This window comes from Chelonia mydas, chromosome 1, assembly GCF_015237465.2.
Source record: "Chelonia mydas isolate rCheMyd1 chromosome 1, rCheMyd1.pri.v2, whole genome shotgun sequence".
NCBI classification, from domain to species: Eukaryota; Metazoa; Chordata; order Testudines; family Cheloniidae; genus Chelonia; species Chelonia mydas.
In genome coordinates this window covers 7,799,053-7,823,068 of record NC_057849.1, presented here as the reverse complement: position 1 = coordinate 7,823,068, position 24,016 = coordinate 7,799,053, and the positions used below count along the sequence as shown (strand labels likewise).

General features: G+C 45.9%; 1 protein-coding gene across 5 annotated transcripts in view; it reads left to right on the top strand.

Moving 5' to 3' along the window:
- The window catches only part of STIM1 (stromal interaction molecule 1), a 181,808-nt gene that overhangs the window by 135,590 nt on the left and 22,202 nt on the right, over positions 1-24,016 (top strand). For all 5 annotated transcript variants that reach the window (XM_043526817.1, XM_037909247.1, XM_037909375.1 and 2 more), the window contains exons 7-9: positions 9,938-10,115; positions 20,453-20,630; positions 23,831-23,998. In XM_043526817.1, the coding sequence (XP_043382752.1) occupies positions 9,938-10,115; positions 20,453-20,630; positions 23,831-23,998 (524 nt within the window). The remainder of the gene's footprint in view (positions 1-9,937; positions 10,116-20,452; positions 20,631-23,830; positions 23,999-24,016) is intronic.

Below are 24,016 nucleotides of genomic sequence, written 5' to 3'. Positions count from 1 at the left end.
AACTGTATTGGGACATGACACAAGGCAGCATGCCAAGAAGCCAGTCTATCCCAGCTGGGGCCTCTGACCAGAAACATTCGAGGGCACATCTACACTTAAAATGCTGCATCGGCATAGCTGCACCGATGCAGCCGTGCCGCTGTAGCACGTTAATGAAGACACTCTAAGCCGATGGGAGAGAGCTCTCCTGTGGGCGTAGTTAATCTGCCTCCCCGGAGGTAGTAGCTACATCGGCGGGAGAAGCAGTTCTGCCGACATAGCACTGTCTACATGGGGGTTAGGTTGCTATAACAACGTTGCTCAGGAGTGTGGATTTTTCACACCACTAAGCGATGTAGTTATACTGATAAAAGTCTGTAGTGTAGACCAGACCTGAGAAATACCAAAATAGGGTGTTCTCTAAATCTCAAGGCTGTAACACTGAGGATGTCACATGCTCATTGCCCATTGCTCAGAACTCTCTTTAGTGGCATCTCTTTCCTGCAGCTGCAGTTTGAGTTTTAAATGGGGGTGCTGCTGTATGAACTGAATCAGGGAGGAAATGAAATTAATCAAGAGCCATCTATCATATATAATGGAAGGAGTCTATTTATATCGTGATTCACCAGTCTCCCACTGCCTTATGATAAATACCCAGAATGTTCCCGAGTGCTCCTCTTCATCTTCCCCAGTAGTAGCAACCGCATCGTACTTTGGTTCAGTGCTCGCATCTTCCATGCCGGTGATATTCTCAGAATAGCGTCAGTAGCACCTGTTCTCAATCCACTGGCCACTTATCTGCTGTCTTCAGGGTCCAGCTTTTCTCTTTGTTCCCAGGGTGAGCAGGTGCTGTGAAAAGAGACAAAATTAGTATTTGCAGTTTTGTGGCCTTTTTGGTATAGTTATCCTTCCTGCACCTCCAGGCAATCTGTCTGATGGGGGATACGCTTGTAGTTTTACTCCAAAAGAGCTTGGGTTTCTCGCATGTTGAAAATACTATAGCCAGTTTTCACTGGGTAACCTCAGCACAGGTAGCACAGATTCTTCACATCCATTTCTTGTGCCATTTTGCATATGCTCATTGCTTTTGTCTTTTTTATTTCTTGTCACGAAGGCGTCTCCTTCTGGCAACTGTGGGGATTAGCTCTTGCCAGGTTCTGCCTTCCTCTGGTGGTGTCTCTACCCATCGTCTCTTTCACCTTGCAGCTCCTCTCACTCCTGGAGCTGCAGCTTGCAGTCTGTGGCTTGGCCCTCTGGCCAGGTCACTAAGGTCCTCCCCTTCCAGTGGAATCTCACTCCTTCTGGACCAGCTGTCCGTCCGGCATCTCCAAAGCCCTCTGCCACTTCCCAGTGGCTGTACCTTGGGTTCCATCCCAGGGACCCCAGAACATGCAGCATGATCCTAGCCTAGTCAGCAGCCTATGGCACGCGTGCCAAAGGCGGCACGTGAGCTGATTTTCAGTGGCATTCTGCTACCAGTCTGGGGTTCCGTCTGCTGGCCCTGTGCCAGTCTAGGGTCCCAGCCGCTGGCCCTGCTCAGCCCACTGCCTGCCTGGGGACATTGCAAAACTCAGCAAGGAAAAGCAAGGGCAAGGATCACACTAAACTGGTAAGATCTGCATTTTAATTTAATTTTAAATGAAGCTTCTTAAACATTTTAAAAAGCTTATTTACTTTACATACCACAATAGTTTAGTTATATAATATAGACTTATAGAGAGAGACCTTCTAAAAATGTTAAAATGTATTACTGGCATGCAAAACCTTAAATTACAGTGAATAAATGAAGACTTGGCACACCACTTCTGGAAGGTTTCAGAGTAGCAGCTGTGTTAGTCTGTATTCGCAAAAAGAAAAGGAGTACTTGTGGTACCTTAGAGACTAATACGTTTATTTGAGCATAAGCTTTCATGAGCTACAGGTGTCCTGTCCTCCTCCCCCCCCCCCCCCCCCCCCCCCCCCCCCGCTGTCCTGCTGGTAATATCTCACCTTAAGTGATCACTCTGGTTACAGTGTGTATAGTAACACCCATTGTTTCATGTTCTCTATGTATATAAATCTCCCCACTGTAGTTTCCACTGAATGCATCCGATGAAGTGAGCTCTAGCTCACGAAAGCTTATGCTCAGATAAATTTGTTAGTGACTTCTGAAAGGTTGCCGACCCCTGTCCTACCCTTGCTGCTGTTTCCCTGGACTCCTTCCTACATAACTGGCTCTCCTCTCTCTTTGGGCTTGCCAGCCCACTCTCCCTCCTCACAGGGAGTGACGATGGCCTCCTTCCCTGCAGCCCCCCTTTGCTACTTGCAGCTTCTGGGCTTTGTACGGGTCCTCTTGTTCCTGCCTAGCTGTGCCTGCTTCTAATTAGTGGCCTCCTTGTAGCCTACATCTCTCCCCTACTTGCTGCTTAATTTGTTAATTAGGCCTGACTGGCCTAATTTACCCTCTCAGAGCCAGTGTGGGGAATACACCCCATCACACTTCCCAGCCACAGACTTCAGCAGCAGTGTACGTGAGTAACTCCAGAAATCATGACTCATCCTAACTGAAAGGGTGATCCCATCAGATTAATGCAGCTTCATTTCCAGCAGAGTGAATGTTGTTATTGGCATCCCGGAGAAACCTAAAGTATAGACCAAGACCACTGGGAGCAAAGGTCTATAATGCGTTACACTGCATAAAAGATTGAGCCGATGAGGACCGAGCCAAAGTGAAAAGTTTGCTCGTGAGTCAACGACTGCTGGTAGTATCACTTTTCAGTTTGTTCCTCTCCATTACTCATTTAGCATTTATAGAAGAAATGAGCGAGATCTAATCCTAATATTCCTTTAGGTGGTCTTGGTAGAAAATCAAATAACGATTCCTTTGATTATGCATAATGTTCTCCCTCTCCACCTCATGCAAAGTATGTTCCTATCTTTCTCATTTATACTTCAGGTTGCGAAGACATGTAAACTGAACTCATGTGGATTACTTTCTCTTTCAAACCTTATTTGCTGCATTTTCTAACTCAGGCCTCCAGAGATGGCAGAGGTTCAGCAGTGTTTAGCTTGTCCCCCAGAGGGTGAAATGTGGTATTTCATCCAGTTTGTCTGCTGAGGTTCACTGTGACCCTTTCCCCTTTCATTCATTTTCTCCACTTCTGCAGGATAGAACAGTTGCTGCACATGGTGGCTTACCTTGGCTTGAAGCCTTTTGTGAGCTTTCCCTATGCAGAACAGTCTCTGAGTCTCCCAGCTGGTGCTGCCATTCAGGCAACCCAGCCTGCTCATTGATACATGCTGCTTTCTTTGTCGCGTTTCCCAGGGTCTGCTTCTGCATGTCTGCTTCCGCTGCGTGTGCTCACATAGTGCTTGATGATGTAGTTCTCAGATTAAGCTACACATGCCTTTCCATGGGCTGTAATGCTTCATCTGAGAACCGTCATTTCCATTTCCACTGGCATGTAAGCATGAGTGAATTCAGTCTCTCCCCCCCAGTTCTGTGGTATTTCTTTCTTTCACTGCAGCAGTGGGTTCATTTGGCTTTTTCTTTCTCTCATGCTGCATAGATTATAACTACATTGCTGGCATGTTTCTTGTATGCAGTTGAGGAGACAGTTTGACCACTGAAGGCAGCAACATCTGATCTGATCTGATATCAGCACCTGGCAGAGGGCGTGCCAGGGTTTTCAGTCCTTGTTTTGAATCCTGTTGAGCTGAGCTGGAGGGGCCCAAGTGTGCTGTTTTCCTGGAGGTGCACTGATATACAGAGATTACAAAAACATATTGATTCCCAGAACAAAAACCAAATACTGAATCGTTAAGGTCATCTTTTGTTCATTCCCCGTCCATCTCTCTCTCCTTTGTGGGCTGGTCAACATCCTCTTCTTCCACTTCCTTTAATCAGCAGCTCATGATGTTTGACTCCATATCGGTGTCTGCAGCTGGATTTTTAGAACTATTCAGTTCCATCATCCTTGTCTTCTTTGCCTGGTGCATGGATTCAATGAGAGGGAGGTGAATTGATGTCGAAGTCTGTTGACTATACTGGATTCCAGTAGGTGTGCAGATGTAACCCACGCACCTTCTGGGTGTGGTGCTCAGTCCCATCTAGTGGCACGGAGAACACTTAAAGACAAAGCAATTAATGAGTCTGCTCTACAGCCTTAGCTAACAGCCAGCTGGCTTTTAGCTCATGCGGGAGAGGCTCATGCCCTAAGCTCCAGAGGTCCCAGGTTTGATCCCACCTGCTGACGACTGGGGTCTGTCGGCGTTAGAAGTAGGGGCTCACCCGGGATTTCAACTGGGAAGTCTCTGAAGCTCGTGACATAGAATCATAGAATATCAGGGTTGGAAGGGACCTCAGGAGGTCATCTAGTCCAACCCCCTGCTCAAAGCAGGACCAATCCCCAACTAAATCATCCCAGCCAGGGCTTTGTCAAGCCTGTCCTTAAAAACCTCAAAGGAAGGAGATTCCACCACTTCCCTAGGTAACGCATTCCAGTGCTTCACAACCCTCCTAGTGAAATAGTTTTTCCTGATATCTAACCTAAACCTCCCCCACTGCAACTTGAGACCATTACTCCTGCTTCCTTAGGTAGGGGAAGTAGGCAACCCACACACCTTCTGGGTGTGCCGTTAGATTGAACTATTTATCTACTGTAGAACCAGCAGTACAGGAGTAAGCGAGATATCTAGAAAACTGATCACGGAAACATGACCACTTAGGACAGTGGTTCTCAACTCTGGTCCACCGCTTGTCCCATCTAGTGGCACCGAGACCTCTTAGAGAGAGTTAAAGGAGTCTCCTGTACAGCCTTAGCTAACAGCCAGTTGGCTTTTAACTCATGCAGTAGAGGCTCATGCACTAAGCTGCAGAGGCCCCAGGTTTGATCCCGCCCAACAACGACCAGGGTCTGTCGGCGTTTCGCAAAGATATCTGTAAATGGAATAAATATTGCTCTTCTCATTTCTTTCACGAGCACACGTATCACTTTGTAGTGGCACAAATTACTGTAAAATGCTAATTATATCAACTTTTTGCTTTTCCTTCAAGGTTTGGTCAAGTGCTGTCTTTCTGGCCTGTAACCGATTGTTTCTTGACAGCATGAGAACCATCTCGAGCAGTGGGGGCTTCATCTCTTATCTGCTCATCTCCCAAGCTTTCCCTAATCCTTGGGCTTTAGGAGGAAAAGATGGTGCAACATTTCATATGCCCTTCTGAATATCCTGTCTGTTTCACATCACTCGGTCCTTCATGAATACATCAGGGGCACAGATGCATTCCAGGAGGTATAGCAAGCACGTCCTGGTTAGGAATAGATTGTGTTAATCCATTTTTATCCTGTTTCCTGCCCGTGTCCCATCTGCCAGACTTCTCATTCCAAAGATCCGTAGTGTCTTGTGCATAGTTGCTCTTTCCCCTCTCTGCCTTTGTATATGTTTATCTTACCATCTGTACTGTACCTTCTACATGATAGGATATTATAAATGGCACATTTTTACAGGCTTGAGTCTTAGTGTGATGTGGTGTTGCCTAATGTCAAACAGAAAGATTTGTGAACAAATGAAAAAGGTAACTTGGAGTTGCAACACTTCTCTCTCTTACCTGGTACAATCAAAGCCTGTTGTTAGAACCCAATGACAAAAAGAAAAATGCATCCATTAGCTTCTTGGCAATAATCTTAAACCTTATTCATTTCTCCTAGATTAAAGGGAAAAGAAATCAAGGTTCACTTTACCCACCCGTCACTCCAGCTTGGCCCAAACTGAACTCGAAATTTACACATGAGGAGACCCAAATGGAGTTTATTGTGGTGGGGGAGCTGAGACACCCCACAACTCTGAGCAAGGTGGGCAGGATTGGTGGTGAAGTCACATGCAGAGGGGTACCAGCCCAGCCACCCATTCAATCCTCCTCGTTCAGGAGAGAATAAGAAATGTAAAAATCCAGCATTTATTGTTTGAGTCATTACCACAGCAAACAGGAGGCACCGGAATAATCTGCTTAGGGGAAAGGAGCCAACTTCACAAAGACATAATGGAAATTTCCGGGAAATACAGCATTGTAGTAGGTCTTGAAGGTGCCTGTTAGCCCACTCTTACTGCTAGGATCCAAAACCAAAAGCTGTTAAAACTTAAACCAGATGGGTCTTTATAGTATGCTATGTCAGATAATGGCCTCTCTTAATGTCTTCCAGTATCTTTGCCTAAATCTCCAGGAAAGGATGGAAATGAAAATGGGACTTTGAGCTCTGTCCTACTCAGAAATCACTCTTCAGCAAATGTCAGCACACAGCATGTGGACCACTTATGTCCTCAAAATAGGGCTCCGGTGGGGGTTGAGCCCTGCATAGGCTTCTATGCAATGTAAATCATGGGTAATCTAGGAATCACTAGCTCCCCATCCGTGACGATCTCTCACTTTTTTCAAGTGATGAGGCACCTCATTGCATTTGTCTGCTATCCTGAGTCTAAGCCATACTTTCACACCTGGAATTGCTGTCTAATAATTTCATAGATTCATAGATTTCAAGACCTGAAGGGACCATTGTGATCATCTAGTCTGACCTTCTCTATAACACAGGCCACAGAACTTCCCCAAAATAATTCCTAGAGCAGATCTTTTGGAGAAACATCTAATTGTGATTTAAAAATTGTCCATGATGAGAATCCACCACGGCCCTTGGTAAATTGTTCCAGCGGTTAATTACTTCCACCTTTAAAAAATGATGCCTTATTTCCAGTCTGAACATACCTAGATTCAACTTCTAGCCATTGGATCACGTTACATCTTTCTCTGCCAGATTAGAATAGGGGAGTAGGAGCCAGAACTGCTGCGTTCTTTTTTCCCAGCTCTTACACTGACTTTTAGAGTAATCTTGGACATGTCACTTGTTCCTCAGTGTACCCGTCTGTAAAATGTGTGTAATGTATTGTCTACCTCTCAGAGGTGTTGTGAGGCTTAATTTATGTCTTTAGAAGTGCTTGAAGTTCCTCAGATTAAAGAGGGTGTGGAGGGAAAGTAACTATTTTTTATCATCTTTAAATTATCTAGATGTGATTTTTCTAGGCACTTTGGGATCTGTCACATGAAGTTTTAGCCATTTATTTTTTGAACTTCCATCACAAATACTCACTTCTCCTTGTCAAGCCATTCCTACTGACAGGACTAGGAGGAGCTGGATGCTTATTTGATGAGGCTCACTGCGTTACGAGGAGTATCTAATCCCAATAAATCCCATCTTCACCTGTTGGTCCACAGTGGGTGAAATCGCCCTCCAGCCTAATTACTGTTGGTGGAAAAATCTCACAAAAAGTACCTTATAAAGCGTTTGGTCTGTGAGAGGGAGCATGGCTTCCGAGGTCTGCATACACTACTGCTGAGGTGCAGGCTCCTTCACATGCGAAGGAAGAAAGAGCGGGGGATATCATCTGATCTCCCCCTCCCTTCCCCCAAAAAAGACACTTTCTTTCTTTATAAGGTAGCTGTGAGAATGCATTACACAACTTAAATGATAATCCCTCTAAGAACCGATCTTGCGTTGCTTGTTTGCCCTCTTATGGTTCTTTGGATCTCAGCCACCCTAATCTCTGAATCCAGAAATGGTCTGCTTGCTCCAAGTACTTTGGAAATGCCCTGCATCCTCAGGGTTAAGTATTCAGTTGAGGGTATGGGAGTTATGTAAACTCCTCATAAAAATCCTTCCATTTTAGATGAAGTGAGACGCTCCTCTTAATTATTGATTCCTGGGATGTTTCTTTTGATTCCTCCTCTTATAGCTGCCAAGTGAACAGACTCCTGTGGGCCTGGTCTGCAGCCCTGACTCATCCAAGTAGGCTCTTGCAGAGTTGACTTGAATGTAGCTGATGGCTGCAGGATCTAGATCAGTGTTTGTCCCAGTGAGAGGAAACAGAAACACAGTTTGGGTTAAATATTAAAGGTGGCTAATGTCTGATATTCTCTGTCCTTGGAAATCCTAGTAAGAGTCTATTTTTCCAGGATTTTTCATAAATTATACACCAGAGGTAACCCCTAACCCCCAGTGTGGTTAGATGCCCAGCTATGATGACTGTTGTTCCCGTGCAAAAGGTTAAATTACTTAGCCTAATTAGGGCATTGGGAAAGAATTTCATATCTTTCTAGGTTCTGTTTATTTATCTTAGGGCTTTATGGCGCCTCTCATCACTGTAGGATCTAAGCATATTCCCTTTAAAATCAATAGCAATAGCAAGTTCCCAAGTGGACTTCATTCACCTGTTGGCACTTCTCCATTTTTGAGGTCAACATTCTGCTAACAACAACAGGGTGGGGTGGGATTTAGATTTTATTAATTCGATCCTTTTTACTGGTAAGGGCTTAGAGAAAGGGGCTGTCAGTGTTGTGTGTCACTGTTAAGATAAAGTGACTTCTTTATATATGAAGATTTTGCAATGTTCTCTAAAGATAATCAGACTCCAAATTTGCCTCATCTTCTCTGCAAGTTTGTTCTGTAGCCAGATCCCCTCATCAGAGAATGCTTTCTCCCCAGCTCTCCTGTGCTTTGTCTTGGGCTTTGTGATCTGTATTGGCCCAAAGGAGTGCAGCTGTCATAGTGGTTGGCAGATCAGCATTCAGTCTGGGACACGACCCGTTTGTGACATTCCCCTCTGGTGTTATCCGGACCAGTGATCTGCTAGGTCACTCCAATCCTTGACTCTGGGAGCCAGCCTTACCCTGCTCTGCTGTGAGAACCCCCACTCCTGGGCTGGTCACGCCCAGCCTCTGGCATGTAAGCTGCTCCCAGCTACTTGCAACCGAATGACACTAGCGGTCCCAGACACAACCCTAGGAACCTCCATCTTGCAGTGTCCAGTTATGCCCGCTGGATGCTGCAAGCTTATGAGTTCTTGATCTGTACCAGGCTTGTTATCCCATGGGGAGTCTCTCACATGCTTCAAACCAAACGCACTGCTTCAGGTAGAATAAACAAACAAATTTATTAACTATGAAAGATAGATTTTAAGTGATTCTAAGTCAAAGCATAACAAGTCGGATTTGGTCAAATGAAATAAAAGCAAAACGCATTCTAAGCTGATCTTAACACTTTGAATGTCCTTACGAACTTAGAAGCTTCTCACCACAGGCTGGCTGGTTGCTCTTCAGCCAGGCTCTCCCCTTTGATCAGCACTTCAGTTGCTTGGTGGTGGTGTCTATAGATGGAGGTGGAAGAGAGAGGAAGAGCATGGCAAACATCTCTCCCTTTTATCATGTTCTTTCTTCCCCCTTGGCTTCTTCCCCACCCCCAACCCCCGCCTTCAGAGTCAGGTGAGTATTACCTCATCGGAGTTCCAAACTGACCAAAGGAAGAGGAGTGACTCCCTCAAGAGTCCAACAGATTCTTTTGTTGCTGTCTAGGCCAGTGTCCTTTGTTCCTGTGAGGCTGGGTTTGTCCCATACGTGCCCTGATGAGGTGTGAACTGCCTCTCAGCTTTTGGAGAGTTTTTGCCTGGGCTTATTTTAAGCCATGAGGTCACATTTTCAGCCTCATAACTATATACATGAAATTATAACCTTACTATAAAAATCATGCTCAGTGCATCATGAACCTTCCAAAGACACCCAACATGACAAACTTTGCATTGGATACCACACAATCATTTTACAAGGATGAACATGGGTGTTCCCCTGAGGTACAGAGCGTCACACCATTAAATTAAGGGTTCTTATATCATGCCCATCGCAGTAATGTCTGAGTCTTCTCTCCAGTATTGGTTTGGGATCATCTGTTAAGGAAAGTAGGTGTGTTTTCTGGTGATTTCAAGGGGATTTGTAGGTATGGGTGGGCATCAGTCCTTCCTGCCTGCTGTGTTTCTAGGTCCATAATTCTTTCTAATGCTGTTATCTTTGCACCATGGGGAAAAAATTAACATTGCAAAGCACATCATCCTATTTCCGTCTTTGAATTAAACTATCTATTTGTAACTCTTTTTTCCCCAGTAACTCGTCATAACCACCTAAAGGATTTCATGTTGGTGGTGTCCATTGTCATTGGAGTGGGTGGCTGCTGGTTTGCCTACATCCAGAACCGCTACTCAAAGGAGCACGTGAAGAGGATGATGAAAGACCTAGAAGGGCTTCACAGAGCTGAGCAGAGTCTGCACGACCTTCAAGAAAGGTGAGTCCTACTTAACCACCTACCTCCAGGGAAAGCTTAAATCTCTACTGTTAGTTTGGATTAAACCAGTAGCAGTCAGCCTCTTATGCTGTATGGGTATCAGCCATAACCTTAGGTGATCGTGGCAAACCGGTTACCCAGTTGACATTACTGATGTGGCTGCACAGTCTTTGAATGCATTTGATCAGCTAGTTAAGAAATTTGGACATAACTTCACACTTGCCACTCCCTGCACAATGTGCACCGGTTAGATGTACTTGGGATGTGTCCCATGAAGACTAGAGGAGTTAAAACTAGCCTCAGATGCTATTATAAGGGCCTGCGGCTGTCGTGTAAAGTCACTATGCTGCATTGGCAGCATGAGCCACAAGCATCTTGTGTATTTTTAGTGGACTTGAGCAGCACAGATAGTAGTTCAGGCTGAAGGCTGATTTCCACCCTAATTCCCTTTTGTTGGTTGCTCATGTTTTTCTCAAATTCAGGCTGAGCTGTAGTTTTTGTACAGAGAATGAATTTTGTGGGAACGTTTTCACCAAATCAGTTGTGCTGTCTTTGAGACGGTTAAATGTGAAGGGCCTAGTTCCACCCCCCGAGTCCATCATATTCCAACTAGAACTTTCGTACTTTGATCATTAACAACTGCAAGCACTCTGATTCTTAACTAACGTGACTTGGATGCCCCTGCTGTAGTTGACAGGGGCTTGACACCCTTGTGTTTGAGCCTATTGTCTTACTTTAAATGGGAACTTGCTCCTGATGCGTCATACTTTCCTGTGCTCCAGCAGTGAAGCTGGTCAGCTATTGCTTCTTTGTCAGTCCAAATGATATTGAAAGAAACCAGAATTCTTTTGCTTTCCTTTTAAAATCACAAAATAGGCTTGCTCCTACAGGAAAAAAAAGCCTTTCAAAAAGAATGTTAAGTAATCTGGCTCCTTCAGAATCCATCATCTGGACTGACTCAGGTTGCATCTTCATATTAGCCAAGAGAGAGGGTGAAACACATCAATATTCTGGAAATGGTTCAGGAGAGGAATTTGGCCAAATTTCCTCATGGATTCTTCCTCTGAAGAATCTGGAGGAGCCACCGCTTCCCAGGCACTACAGGGATATCCAGATCTCATAAGTTGTTTACTAGGAATCACAAAAAAAGTTAGAAAATTCAGTACTGGAACATTAAACGTAAGCAGCTGAACTCAGTCTCTCGTTCATCATAAAAATGTTTCATTTCTTCTTTGGCAAAATAGTGTGGGCTGCAGAATGCAACTTTTACTCACATGAGTAATGGCATTGACCTCAGTGTGGCTGCTTACATGTGTAACTGCTGCTACAGGCCCTATGTATGGACAATGGGTTACTACTGACAGTCTCATTTTCTTCTTTAAAAAAGGTTAGTTTCTTGCTGAAATCACCATTTTTAACAGAGCCTGGTAAATTTTGGCTCTAATTATTTTTACTTGTCTCTTGAATATAATTTTCAAGGATACAGAGCCACTCTGATTGCCGTAGAAGTCGATGGCTGAACTCCCAGTGGCTGCAGTGTGAGCAGACTTCTAAGCCAATTGTGCGTGCGCACTAGCTTGCGTGAAAAGTTGCCTGTACACGTGCCAGCATCTCAGGAGTGTGAACCTGCCGTGAAGATTTTTACAAACACTTCAGCCATTGGAAACTGTGTCACATACACACACAGTACCGGAGCCTGGTTCCTTACCTATCCTGTCAGAACAGCTGGCAGAGAATAGCCCTGCTCATGAGTGTTGTGTTTGTGAGAACTTTCTTCTGTCAAGTAGCTCTGTGTGATGACACTAGTTGGCATTCACCTGAAAGGAAAGATGTGTGTCAAGATGATGGTGCCAAACTCACCACCTTCCCTTCTTGGTGACGCACACATATGATCTGCTTTGTTCCTGACATGCAGAGAGGAAAAACTACATTGACTGTATGTCTTCGAGGCAGCCAGTTCTGAGCAACAAATCATTTCAGGGTTGTGTATAATTTTACCATTGCCAGATTGGCAATTCCACGAAGAAAAAGGATTTGCTAAAGTGAGAAACCAATAGGATTTCCTACTTGAAGTCTGACTGCCCATTGAGATAATTACTGTAGAGCATCAGAATTTTACTCTGTACCGCTAAGTGTATGCTTTTAGGTAGGACCTGGAGGCAACTTCTGAGTTTATGCTGGGGGTTTAAGGGAATTTGCCCTGTAGGAATTGGGCCTAAATACTAACATTGCTGCAAACGTGCTGTGTAAGACATGACCTTGGGATCTGTCATTGAAGATAGGACAACATAAACAAGTAGATGGGCCGGTGAACGTTCGCTAATGTTACCTAAAGCCAAACACGAAGAAACCTGAAACCGCATATGCCAGGCACAGCTAAAAGCTTCAGAGAGACCTTCTCATGACAGGTCTGCAGAGCATTAAAGTAGGAAGGATTATCTGTGGATAGAGCACTGACCTGGAAGGAAGGAGGTGAGTGATCATTTCCTGGCTCAGCCACAGACTCCCTGGTGACCTTGTGCAAACCAACTTGCCCAGGGTAGACTGAGTCCCCTTCTGTAAAAAGGGAATAATACTCCCCTACCTCAACTGATGCTGAGAGGATAAGTTTATTAGTCTGCAAGGTGCTCAGATGCTATGGTGATAGAGAATGCTATGTACAAGTCATCTTTCAGTGGTCCAAATGGAAGTCATTCCATGGTTCTCTTCGAAAAATTGTGACTAATCTGGGTTCCAGACAAACGGTGTGAGTCACACTGAAACAGGTGTCTGTCCCAGGTGCTGAGTAGAATCATAGAATATCAGGGTTGGAAGGGACCTCAGGAGGTCATCTAGTCCAACCCCCTGCTCAAAGCAGGGCCGATCCCCAATTAAATCATCCCAGCCAGGGCTTTGTCAAGCCTGACCTTAAAAACTTCTAAGGAAGGAGATTCCACCACCTCCCTAGGTAACGCATTCCAGTGTTTCACCACCTTCCTAGTGAAAAAGTTTTTCCTAATATCCAACCTAAATCTCCCCCACTGCAACTTGAGACCATTACTCCTTGTTCTGTCATCTGCTACCACTGAGAACAGTCTAGAGCCATCCTCTTTGGAACCCCCTTTCAGGTAGTTGAAAGCAGCTATCAAATCCCCCCTCGTTCTTCTCTTCCATAGACTAAACATCCCCAGTTCCCTCAGCCTCTCCTCATAACTCATGTGTTCCAGTCCCCTAATCATTTTTGTTGCCCTCAGCTGGACTCTTTCCAATTTTTCCACATCCTTCTTGTAGTGTGGGGCCCACAGCTGGACACAGTACTCCAGATGAGGCCTCACCAGTGTCGAATAGAGGGGAACGATCACGTCCCTCGATCTGCTGGCAATGCTCCTACTTATACATCCCAAAATGCCATTGGCCTTCTTGGCAACAAGGGCACACTGTTGACTCATATCCAGCTTCTCGTCCACTGTAACCCCTAGGTCCTTTTCTGCAGAACTGCTGCCTAGCCACTCGGTCCCTAGTCTGTAGTGGTGCATGGGGTTCTTCCGTCCTAAGTGCAGGACTCTGCACTTGTCCTTGTTGAACCTCATCACATTTCTTTTGGCCCAATCCTCCAATTTGTCTAGGTCCCTCTGTGTCCTATCCCTACCCTCCAGCGTATCTACCACTCCTCCCAGTTTAGTGTCATCTGCAAACTTGCTGAGGGTGCAATCCACACCATCCTCCAGATCATTAATGAAGATATTGAACAAAACTGGCCCCAGGACCGACCCTTGGGGCACTCCACTTTATAGCCTGCCAACTAGACATGGAGCCATTGATCACTACCCGTTGAGCCCGACAATCTAGCCAACTTTCTATCCACCTTATAGTCCATTCATCCAGCCCATACTTCTTTAACTTGCTGGCAAGAATACTGTGGGAGACAGTGTCAAAAGCTTTGCTAAAGTCAAGGAACAACACGTCCACTGCTTTTCCTTCATCCACAGAGCCAGTTATCTCGTCATAGAAGGCAATTAGATTAGTCAGGCATGACTTACCCTTGGTGAATCCATGCTGACTGTTCCTGATCACTTTCCTCTCCTCTAAGTGCTTCAGAATTGATTCCTTGAGGACCTGCTCCATGATTTTTCCAGGGACTGAGATGAGGCTGACTGGCCTGTAGTTCCCAGGATCATTCTCTTTCCCTTTTTTAAAGATAGGCACTACATGAGCCTTTTTCCAGTCGTCCGGGGCTTCCCCTGATAGCCATGAGTTTTGAAAGATAATGGCCAATGGCTCTGCAATCACATCCGCCAACTCCTTCAGCACTCTCGGATGCAACGCATCCGGCCCCATGGACTTGTGCTCGTCCAGCTTTTCTAAATAGTCCTGAACCACTTCTTTCTCCACAGAGGTCTGGTCACCTCCTCCTCATGCAGTGCTGCCCAGTGCAGTAGCTGGGAGCTGACCTTGTTCATGAAGACAGATGCAAAAAAAGCATTGAGTACATTAGCTTTTTCCACATCCTCTGTCACTAGGTTGCCTCCCTCATTCAGTAAGGGGCCGACACTTTCCTTGACTTTCTTCTTGTTGCTAACATACCTGAAGAAACCCTTCTTGTTACTCTTAACATCTCTTGCTAGCTGCAACTCCAGGTGTGATTTGGCCTTCCTGATTTCACTCCTGCATGTCCGAGCAATATTTTTATACTCATCCCTGGTCATTTGTCCAATCTTCCACTTCTTGTAAGCTTTTTTTTTGTATTTAAGATCAGCAAGGATTTCACTGTTAAGCCAAGCTGGTTGCCTGCCATATTCACTATTCTTTCTACACATCGGGATGGTTTGTCCCTGTAATCTCAATAAGGATTCTTTAAAATACAGCCAGCTCTCCTGGACTCCTTTCTCCCTCATGTTATTCTCCCAGGGGATCTTGCCCATCAGTTCCCTGAGGGGGTCAAAGTCTGCTTTTCTGAAGTCCAGGGTCCGTATTCTGCTGCTCTCCTTTCTTCCTTGTGTCAGGATCCTGAACTCGACCATCTCATGGTCACTGCCTCCCAAGGTCCCATCCACTTTTGCTTCCCCTACTAATTCTTCCCGGTTTGTGAGCAGCAGGTCAAGAAGAGCTCTGCCCCTAGTTGGTTCCTCCAGCACTTGCACCAGGAAATTGTCCCCTACATTTTCCAAAAACTTCCTGGATTGTCTGTGCACCTCTGTATTGCTCTCCCAGCAGATATCAGGGTGATTGAAGTCTCCCATGAGAACCAGGGCGTGTGATCTAGTAACTTCTGCGAGTTGCCAGAAGAAAGCCTCGTCCACCTCATCCCCCTGGTCCGGTGGTCTATAGTAGACTACCACCACGACATCACCCTTGTTGCTCACACTTCTAAAATTAATCCAGAGACTCTCAGGTTTTTCTGCAGTTTCATACTTGAGCTCTGAGCAGTCATACTGCTCTCTTACATACAGTGCAACTCCCCCACCTTTTCTGCCCTGCCTGTCCTTCCTGAACAGCTTATATCCGTCCATGACAGTACTCCAGTCATGTGAGTTATCCCACCAAGTTTCTGTTATTCCAATCACATCATAATTCCTTGACTTTGCCAGGACTTCCAGTTCTCCCTGCTTGTTTCCCAGGCTTCGTGCATTTCTGTATAGGCACTTGAGATAACCCGCTGATCGCCCCTCTTTCTCAGTATGAGGCAGGAGCCCTCCCCTCTCACGCGCTCCTGCTCGTGCTTCCTCCCGGTATCCCACTTACCCTCAGGGCTTTGGTCTCCTTCCCCGGTGAACCTAGTTTAAAGCCCTCCTCACTAGGTTAGCCAGCCTGCTTGCGAAGATGCTCTTCCCTCTCTTCGTTAGGTGGAGACTCTCTCTGCCTAGCACTCCTCCTTCTTGGAACACCATCCCATGGTCAAAGAATCCAAAACCTTCTCTCCGACACCACCTGCGTAGCCATTCGTTGACTTCCACGATTCGACCGTCCCTACCCAGGCCTTTTCCTTCCACGGGGAGGATGGACGAGAACACCACTTGTGCCTCAAACTCCTTTATCCTTCTTCCCAGAGCCACGTAGTCTGCAGTGATCCGCTCAAGGTCATTCTTGGCAGTATCATTGGTGCCCACGTGGAGAAGCAGGAAGGGGTAGCGATCCGAGGGCTTGATGAGTCTCGGCAGTCTCTCCGTCACATCGCGAGTCTTAGCTCCTGGCAAGCAGCAGACTTCTCGGTTTTCCCGGTCGGGGCAGCAGATATATGACTCAGTCCCCCTGAGGAGAGAGTCCCCGACCACCACCACCCGCCTCCTTCTCTTGGGAGCGGTGGTCGTGGAACCCCCAACCCTACGACAGTGCATCTTATGCCTTCCAATCGGCGGAGTCTCCTTCTGCTCCCTTCCCTCAGACATATCATCTGGTCCACTCTCCGCATTAGTACCTGTGGAGAGAACATGAAAACGGTTACTTACCTGTATCTACGTTGCTGGTACATGGACGTTCCCCTTTTTTCTTCTGGAGGTCACATGATGCCAAATTTCTTCACCGTCCTCCTGTCCCCGATGTGCAGCCTGCTCTGAATCTTCAGAACCTTGTGCCCGTAGAAGCATATCTTGACGTCTGTCCAGGAAATCTTCAGTTTCTCTTATGCAACGCAGGGTCGATACCTGTTGCTCCAGACCTTGAACCTTCTCTTCCAATATGGAGACCAGCTTGCACTTTGTACAGACAAAGTCGCTTCTGTCCTGTGGAAGAAAGACAAATGTACATAATGCCCTTTCCACGGTCTATCAAATGGCTACTTCGTTGCCTCACTTAGAACTTTGTGAGGGCCTTTGAGATATCTAGAGCAGGAAAGGTTGATACAGGAAGTCAAATCTGTTCTAATCTAGAACATTTACAGGATATCCCTTAATGGAGACTGTTCCCAGGAAGTCTGCCAAATTGCTTGCATTTACATCAGTGTAAATTCAGAATAACTCCACTGAACTCAGTGGAGCGCCACTAGTGTAAAACTGGCATATGTGAATCCAGTCTCACTGATTGAGAACGTGCAGGGAAAAGTGTTTTTTGTCTTTGGTGAGCAACAGAGGAAATGTTGTTTGTATGAAACGTGAATAATAAAAAGGGGGAAAAGAAGAACTCTGACTAGTGCATTCGAGAGAAATATTAAGGATTAATCCCTTTCCCTTTCCCCCAGTGCCACACACACTACTGGGACATTTCCCCTTTAAACAGAGGGCATTCTAATGTCTGTGGAGGATTAACAAGCCTAGTATGGAAGTGATGGAGCAATGATCCATGGAGGGCAGAGAGCGTGGGTTTATCTCTAAACTTGGAACGTCTCAATAGGATTCTTTTAAAATTAGGAATGAAAATATTTGTGTTTCTCAGCAGAACCGTAAATTGAAAATAAACCCTTGTCCAGCAGCACAGCCAACAAAATGGCTGAAGAAAGTCCAGCCCATCCAAATTTTGTTTTGAACTGCCATCTCTACACCATGAGGAGGGTTGTGTTTGCAGTGTTCTCTGGGGCTTGCACTCTTAAGTGGAGCAGTGGATTTCTCCCCTCTAGCCCCTGCTCCCAAAACACGGGTTTCGTTTGTTCATAGTAATGTTTCGAAGTGCGTCTTTAACATTCTTCCCATTTTTTTAATCTGGGCTGTGAAGTAAACAGAAGACAGATGTAGTCCTTTATTTTTGTACAGGGACTCAAAGAGAGCAGTCTAAGTGCGTGTATCACACAGAGCAGAATTCTGCGATAAGGATCAGCTTCAACTCATTTGATTTGTTTGTAACTGAATGGTCACTTGTGGGCTCATGAAACTAGCGTTTCTCAAAGTAGCACTGCGTAGAAGCAACGTCTCGTGCAGGCAGGTTCTGCTTCCCTACCCCTCTTAGAGCTTTAACAAAAGTCAACCCTTCTGGCGTCTGGTTTGTTCGCACAAGTTGCTTCCCACAAACCTCCTGGGGCTGGAGGTTTTCCTTGCCATCCCTCCTCAGAGGGTCTTGATTACTCCCAGTATGTCTAAAGGAAACCTGCCGGCCAAGGGTTCTAGTGGCCTGGGCAAGTGTCCTTGCCTTTGATTGCAGTTGGTTCCTGGTGTACCTCAGAGCTGTTGTTCTGCACATATCTCAGTCATTTCCCTTCTTTTGGTTTGGAAAGGGGGGGTACAAAATCAGAAACTGAGCTGTTATTCCAGTGGGGGTGTTGGATAACCCCGAATGAGAAGAGATTTGGTGACTGGAAATGCTTTTAGCTGGGACGATTCAGCTTGCAGTTTAGTTTTTAAAAGTCTTCCGCAGCCTGTTAGCTATTTTCGTAGCCAGTCTTTGAATCTTTATGCTTAAGCCCAGTAATGGTTTCATTGGCTCAGTTTATGCCTCAGAAAGCTATTATCCTCATAACTCCTAACCATACTACAGTTATCTTAAAACTCCAACAAATCCTGAAAAGGAAACTTACTGACCAGAACGTGGAATATAAATAGAAAGTATGGGTTTGTTTAAGTTGGGACCGTAACCTGACCTGCAGGGACAAGGGACAGAAATGTCCTCACAGTGCACTCAGGGTCACAAGGTCTCTACTATTTAAACACACCGTTGTGTCCGGCTATATTGATTTAACGTCTACTAGAGGACAGGATCTCTGGAGAAAAGAGGAAAACAGCTCAGAGTTTGAGGCCAGAAGGGACCATTAGATCATCTAGTCTGACCTCCTGCACATCGCAGACCACAGAATTTCATCCAGGTACCCCGGCTTTGAGCCCAATAATGTGTGTTCAAAGCATCTTCTAGAAAGGCATCAAAAGATGGAGAATTCACCGCTTCCCTTGGTAGTTTGTTCCAGTAGTTAATCACCCTGTTAAAAAAGCATGCCTTGTTGCCAGTGTTTAATTAGGTGCTGGGGGCTCAAGCAATTTTTTTACTTTCATAACTGATGCGGCAAACCCAGGGGTGCCGGGGCTAGGACTGCCAAGCAGAGAGTGCCGGGACTCAGCCCTGGCACAAATTAAGCCCTGCTTATTGCTAAGTTGAGTGTGTCCGGCACAGCTTCCAGCCATTGGTTCTTGTTCTGCCTTTCTCTACTAGATTGAAGAACCCTCTAGTACCCAGTGTTTTCTCCTCAGCAACATACTTATACAGCATTAGTCTTTGTAGCCTGAATGATAAAGTGACACCCCCCCCCCCCCCACACACACACAGACACACACATTTCAACTGAATACATGCTGTAGAATCATTGTCTTAAAATTGGCAGTCAGTCTCCCTGTTAGAAATGATCATTGTACTTAATTTATTTTAAAGAATAACTAACATTTGGAATTTGAAGTGGTTTTGGTGACAAACACTGGAGACTTGTGACCTTGTTCTTTGTACGGGCCAGTCGGAGTGAGTCAGGTTCATTCCTGATGTCACTTTGATGACTTCAGTGGAATAACACTAGGGTAGAATTTGTCCTAATACATCCTCTCCTGCTTTGCAGCTCACATTTTCTTCCTCCGTAGCTTAATTCTTCCTCAGTGCACTCAGGAGGCTGCAGCACCAAGGTGCTGTGTCTGAGGGAGGTAGCAACACAACCTTGGAAGCACCCTCCAAAAAATGAAAATGCAGTAAAAAGCCTGAAACAGCAGGCTGAGAGAGGTACCTGAAAAGCTATTGAACAGAGTCCTGAAAATCCTGGGGTGCGCCAGCATCAGTTTTCCTGACCAAAGGGTAAATAATCTGTAATTTTCTCTTGCATCCATGCAAAATCAATACTGATTTAATCCCATGGTGGAGAAAATTAACCACTCCTGGGAGGAGGGTGTGTCTAAATTTGGATCCAGTAGGAAATGGAGTATGTGGGCAGATCTCATCTGCATGTGTACACATGCACAGCCACGTGCCGAGGCCTGTTAAAACTCAAGTATTTAACTCCCTGAAGTAGAGTGATATAGATTATGTCCATTTCCATAATGGCGAAGGCCTCTGTTTCTGGGTTTCTGTGAATACGCAGAAGAATCAAATGAGTTTGCAGCGCAATTTCATCAGACTGTGGCTTGTGTTCTTCTGGTATTTAAAAAATAAACGTGGCTGAAAATCTGAAGTTGATCATTTAGTTTCATGGAAAACTTTTCCTTGAGTTTTCTTAATGTTGACGTTTCAGTGCCACAGAGACTCTGTGCTGAATTGTGCTTTCCCTCTGGATTTACAGCAGCATCACTCCACTGTTATCAGTGGAATTCCTCTGGGTTTACACCAGTGCAGGTGAGAGCAGAGTTTGGCCTTGTATGTCCTCACGTGTGTGCAGCTAGTCATGCAGTAATTGTTCAGTGGGCTCCTTCGCCCAGGTACACACAGCCCTGTGTGCACTAGCAGTTCCCTGTGTCTGTGTGCATTAGGCTGCAGAAGGCCCAGGAGGAACACCGCACCGTGGAAGTGGAGAAGGTGCATCTGGAGAAGAAGCTCCAAGACGAGATCAGCATCGCCAAGCAAGAGGCACACCGGCTGCGGGAGCTGCGAGAGGGGACAGAGAACGAGCTGAGCAGACAGAAGTACGCTGAACAGGAGCTGGAGCAGGCAAGCATTGCATACCATATGTACAAGCAGAAACGGGGGGCGGGACACCCACACACTGTATGGCCATTGCTGCATCCCCCTGGGAAACACAGCTAGACTCTCCTTAGTGTGCCCTGTTGCCACTGTTCTCCCAGTTGACCTTAGGGATAGGAGAGATCCAACTGTCTCTGCCACTTTCTCATATAATACTTTCCCTCAAAGGCGCCTTCTCATGAGGCCCAGCTGATCTGCTCTATGCCGTCACCAGAGGGGATCCCTGGAGAGTAACGCAAGACACGCTTCCAGAGCTGAATGTGCTGTCCCTTGCTCCACGGCCTCTGCCATCCCCAAAGGGAAGGTATTGCGTTTGAGCCATACCTCTGATCCTCCTGTGCTGAGACCCAACCAGGGGGCTGGCCCCTTCCCCTGTGTACGGCACGTTACTTCCTGTATTTTAGGAGATCTTGAGGCAGCAGTCAAATTAATTCTAAACTGCTTCTGCAACACCCCATCCCCCTCTTTCCCGAAGAGCCTCCAGGCTACTGAAACACTTGCTGCCAGCGTTGAGCATTTACATACAGTTTCTCAAGACAGTCGTTTCCTGTCAGGCTATCGCACACAAATACACCTCAAAGTACACTACAGTCCAGTACAGCCACCCACGTGTTGTCACACAAATACAGATTGTATTGTTTGTGCATTGTGTGTGTCAAGTCACACCCATTGCCCCCTTCCCCTCCTATTAAAATTTGTAATGAAAGCTGAAGCCAGTGGTGACTTAACCAATCTGTTGTTTCTTAGAGGCCTTCCCATGGGATTCATTGAGTGGGTGAGTAATGGCTTTATCCACCCAGCGTGCACTGTGTGATGTAACACAATCACCACTGAAATGAACTAGAGGCCACAGATGTAATTCACTAGCCACTCCCACTGACCATAAGAGCCAAAGGCAACCTGTCAAAATCTAAGATACTTTTGGGTCCCTGTGAATCCTGAAATCTGAGCTACTCTTGCACCAGTTGATGCTGCTAAGAAGAAGATCTGGTTTTTTAAAGACCATGTTGGAGGATCCTAGTGGAGAGCAAAGTTAGCCATGCCTTAGTGAGATGAGCTCGTCTGTACACACTGACTCCTTCCAGTGACATCAAACCCCACCCAGATTATAAACCTTGCTCAGGCTTCAGTCTTTCCAGAGCCCATTCCCCCCTTATGTATTGGTCCCCTTACTGCCATTTTACACTACTACCTTCCTGTTTAGTTTCCCAAAACAGATTTTTTTGTTTCCATGTGAACCCTGCTGTCTATAAACATTTTGAGCAAATGTCCGGTCTCAGATTCAAGTGGTTCATCTCCACGGTTCTGCTCTGCCTGTGCGCTCGGCACTCCCAGGCACTCAGATACCATGGGGTTGGGTGTGCGGTCAGAACCTATGTTGATTAGAGAGGACAGAACTCCATGTATGGTAGGAGATCAGATCAGTGGAAGTTGAGATTGGTGTGGAGAATTTAGTCCATCATGAAGATTATGATGCTGTCCCTGTATTTCTATGAACGATTTAGGGAAATTACATTTAACATTGTTAAAATTGCAGACAATAGTAAAATGGTGGGTAGTTAACTCTGGAATGTGGCTGCTTTATAAGTCCCTCTAGACCAGTGGTTCGGGAGTACGTGAGTTCTTTTCAGGGGGGACGTAAGAAAAATCCTGTAATGGCAGACAACACATTTTGTTTAGTAAGACGTGGCAATCTAATCATAAAGTATATTATGACCCTATCTCATAGGGGGGTACGTGGTACACTATTTGGAAAGGAATACATAGCCTAAAAAATGTGAAGTCCACTGCTCTAGATGGACTGGTAAATGTGCTCACAGATAGAATATAAAATTTCAAATGTCTGAGTGTAGTGTGATGTCCTTGGCTAGAAATAATGCTCAAGCCAAATGCAACTTAAATGGAGCTGAGTTAGTTAACACGGTAAAGGAATCTGATCTGGGTTTACTGAGAGATTCATTTAAACATTTACATTCTCAATCCGGTGTGCAGCTGTCTATCCTGGAAAAAGAAAGGGTGTTCACCAAAGTTATGTTGACACAGGCTTCTTGCTAGCAAGGTGCTAACATGGGCTGAACCCTAGATAGGACCTGCTCCAACCCCCAATAAAGTCATCCCCTTGAAGTCACAGGGTTGTAAAGCACTTTGAGATCTGATAAAAGGCACTAAATATGTGTAAATTCTTGTGAATGATTACCAAAGCCAGGCATTTGTCCAAGGGTTTTGTGCCTTCATTGTGCTTGCCACCCCCTGGTTTTTGATCCTCCTACTCCAGGTTCAGGCTGGGGAAGAGGCTTGGCTGGGCTGCAGAGAGAGGAATTGCAGGTGGAACATGTGACTATACTGACCAAGCACCACACTTTGTGTCTAACTGTTTCTATCTTTTTGCTCCAGTGTGAAAGTCTCCTTTTAACAAGCCCTTTGTGTTTGGCTTAGTCACTGCACTGAAAAGAGGCAGCTGCTTGCTCAGAGTTGTCAGCAAGTCTTTGCTTTAAGGAGGGCTGCAATTCCATCCCTTGCAGATCAGAAGAGAGGGGCACAGAGATCTACAGGGCTCGGAGATAAACACTCTGAATACTTTTACTCTGGGCTTGGTTCTCCTCTCATCCAGTCCAGTGTTATTCCAGTTACTCCTCTTCTCCCTCACACCAGCGTAAATCAGAATCAGACCCTCCGTCTTCATAGACTTAGAGAGATAGACCAGATTTGCATTGCCTAAACATTCTGCTTAACTGCACTGGTAGCTGAAGTGATTAGGGACAACCGCAGCCCAATTCCTGATAACGGTAGAGCAAAACGAATCAGAAAGGGATCCAGCCTGCAGAATAGAAGGAAGTCCTGTAGGTTGCTCCAATTGCTCGTGCAGCAGCTTCTCCCGTGCAGAATGATCCCCAAGGAAGAGAATGGTGCTGTCCTACGCCCCCGGTAGCACAGTTGTCCCTTTGGCTCAGTGCACAGGAATTCTCCCTCTTCTACTGACCCCAAGCCACAGCCAACCTAGATTTGCTGGAGATTGTTTTTCTTTTTGGTGCTATTACAAGTGTTGGGGCTGCAACCGACTATCCGCTGAAGGGACTACCTCGGAGAGTGCTAACTGGAATGAAAGGGTCCCTCTCCCGTTCCTACGCCTTCCTGTAATGCTGCTGCTGTGACTTTTTCCGTTACAGGTCCGAATGGCGCTGAAGAACGCAGAGAAGGAGCTTGAATCCCACTGCAGCTGGGCCGCACCAGAGGCCTTGCAGAAATGGCTCCAGCTGACCCACGAAGTGGAGGTCCAGTACTACAACATCAAGAAACAGAATGCAGAGAAGCAGCTGCTGGTGGCCAAAGAGGGGGTGAGAACTTCAGTCTCT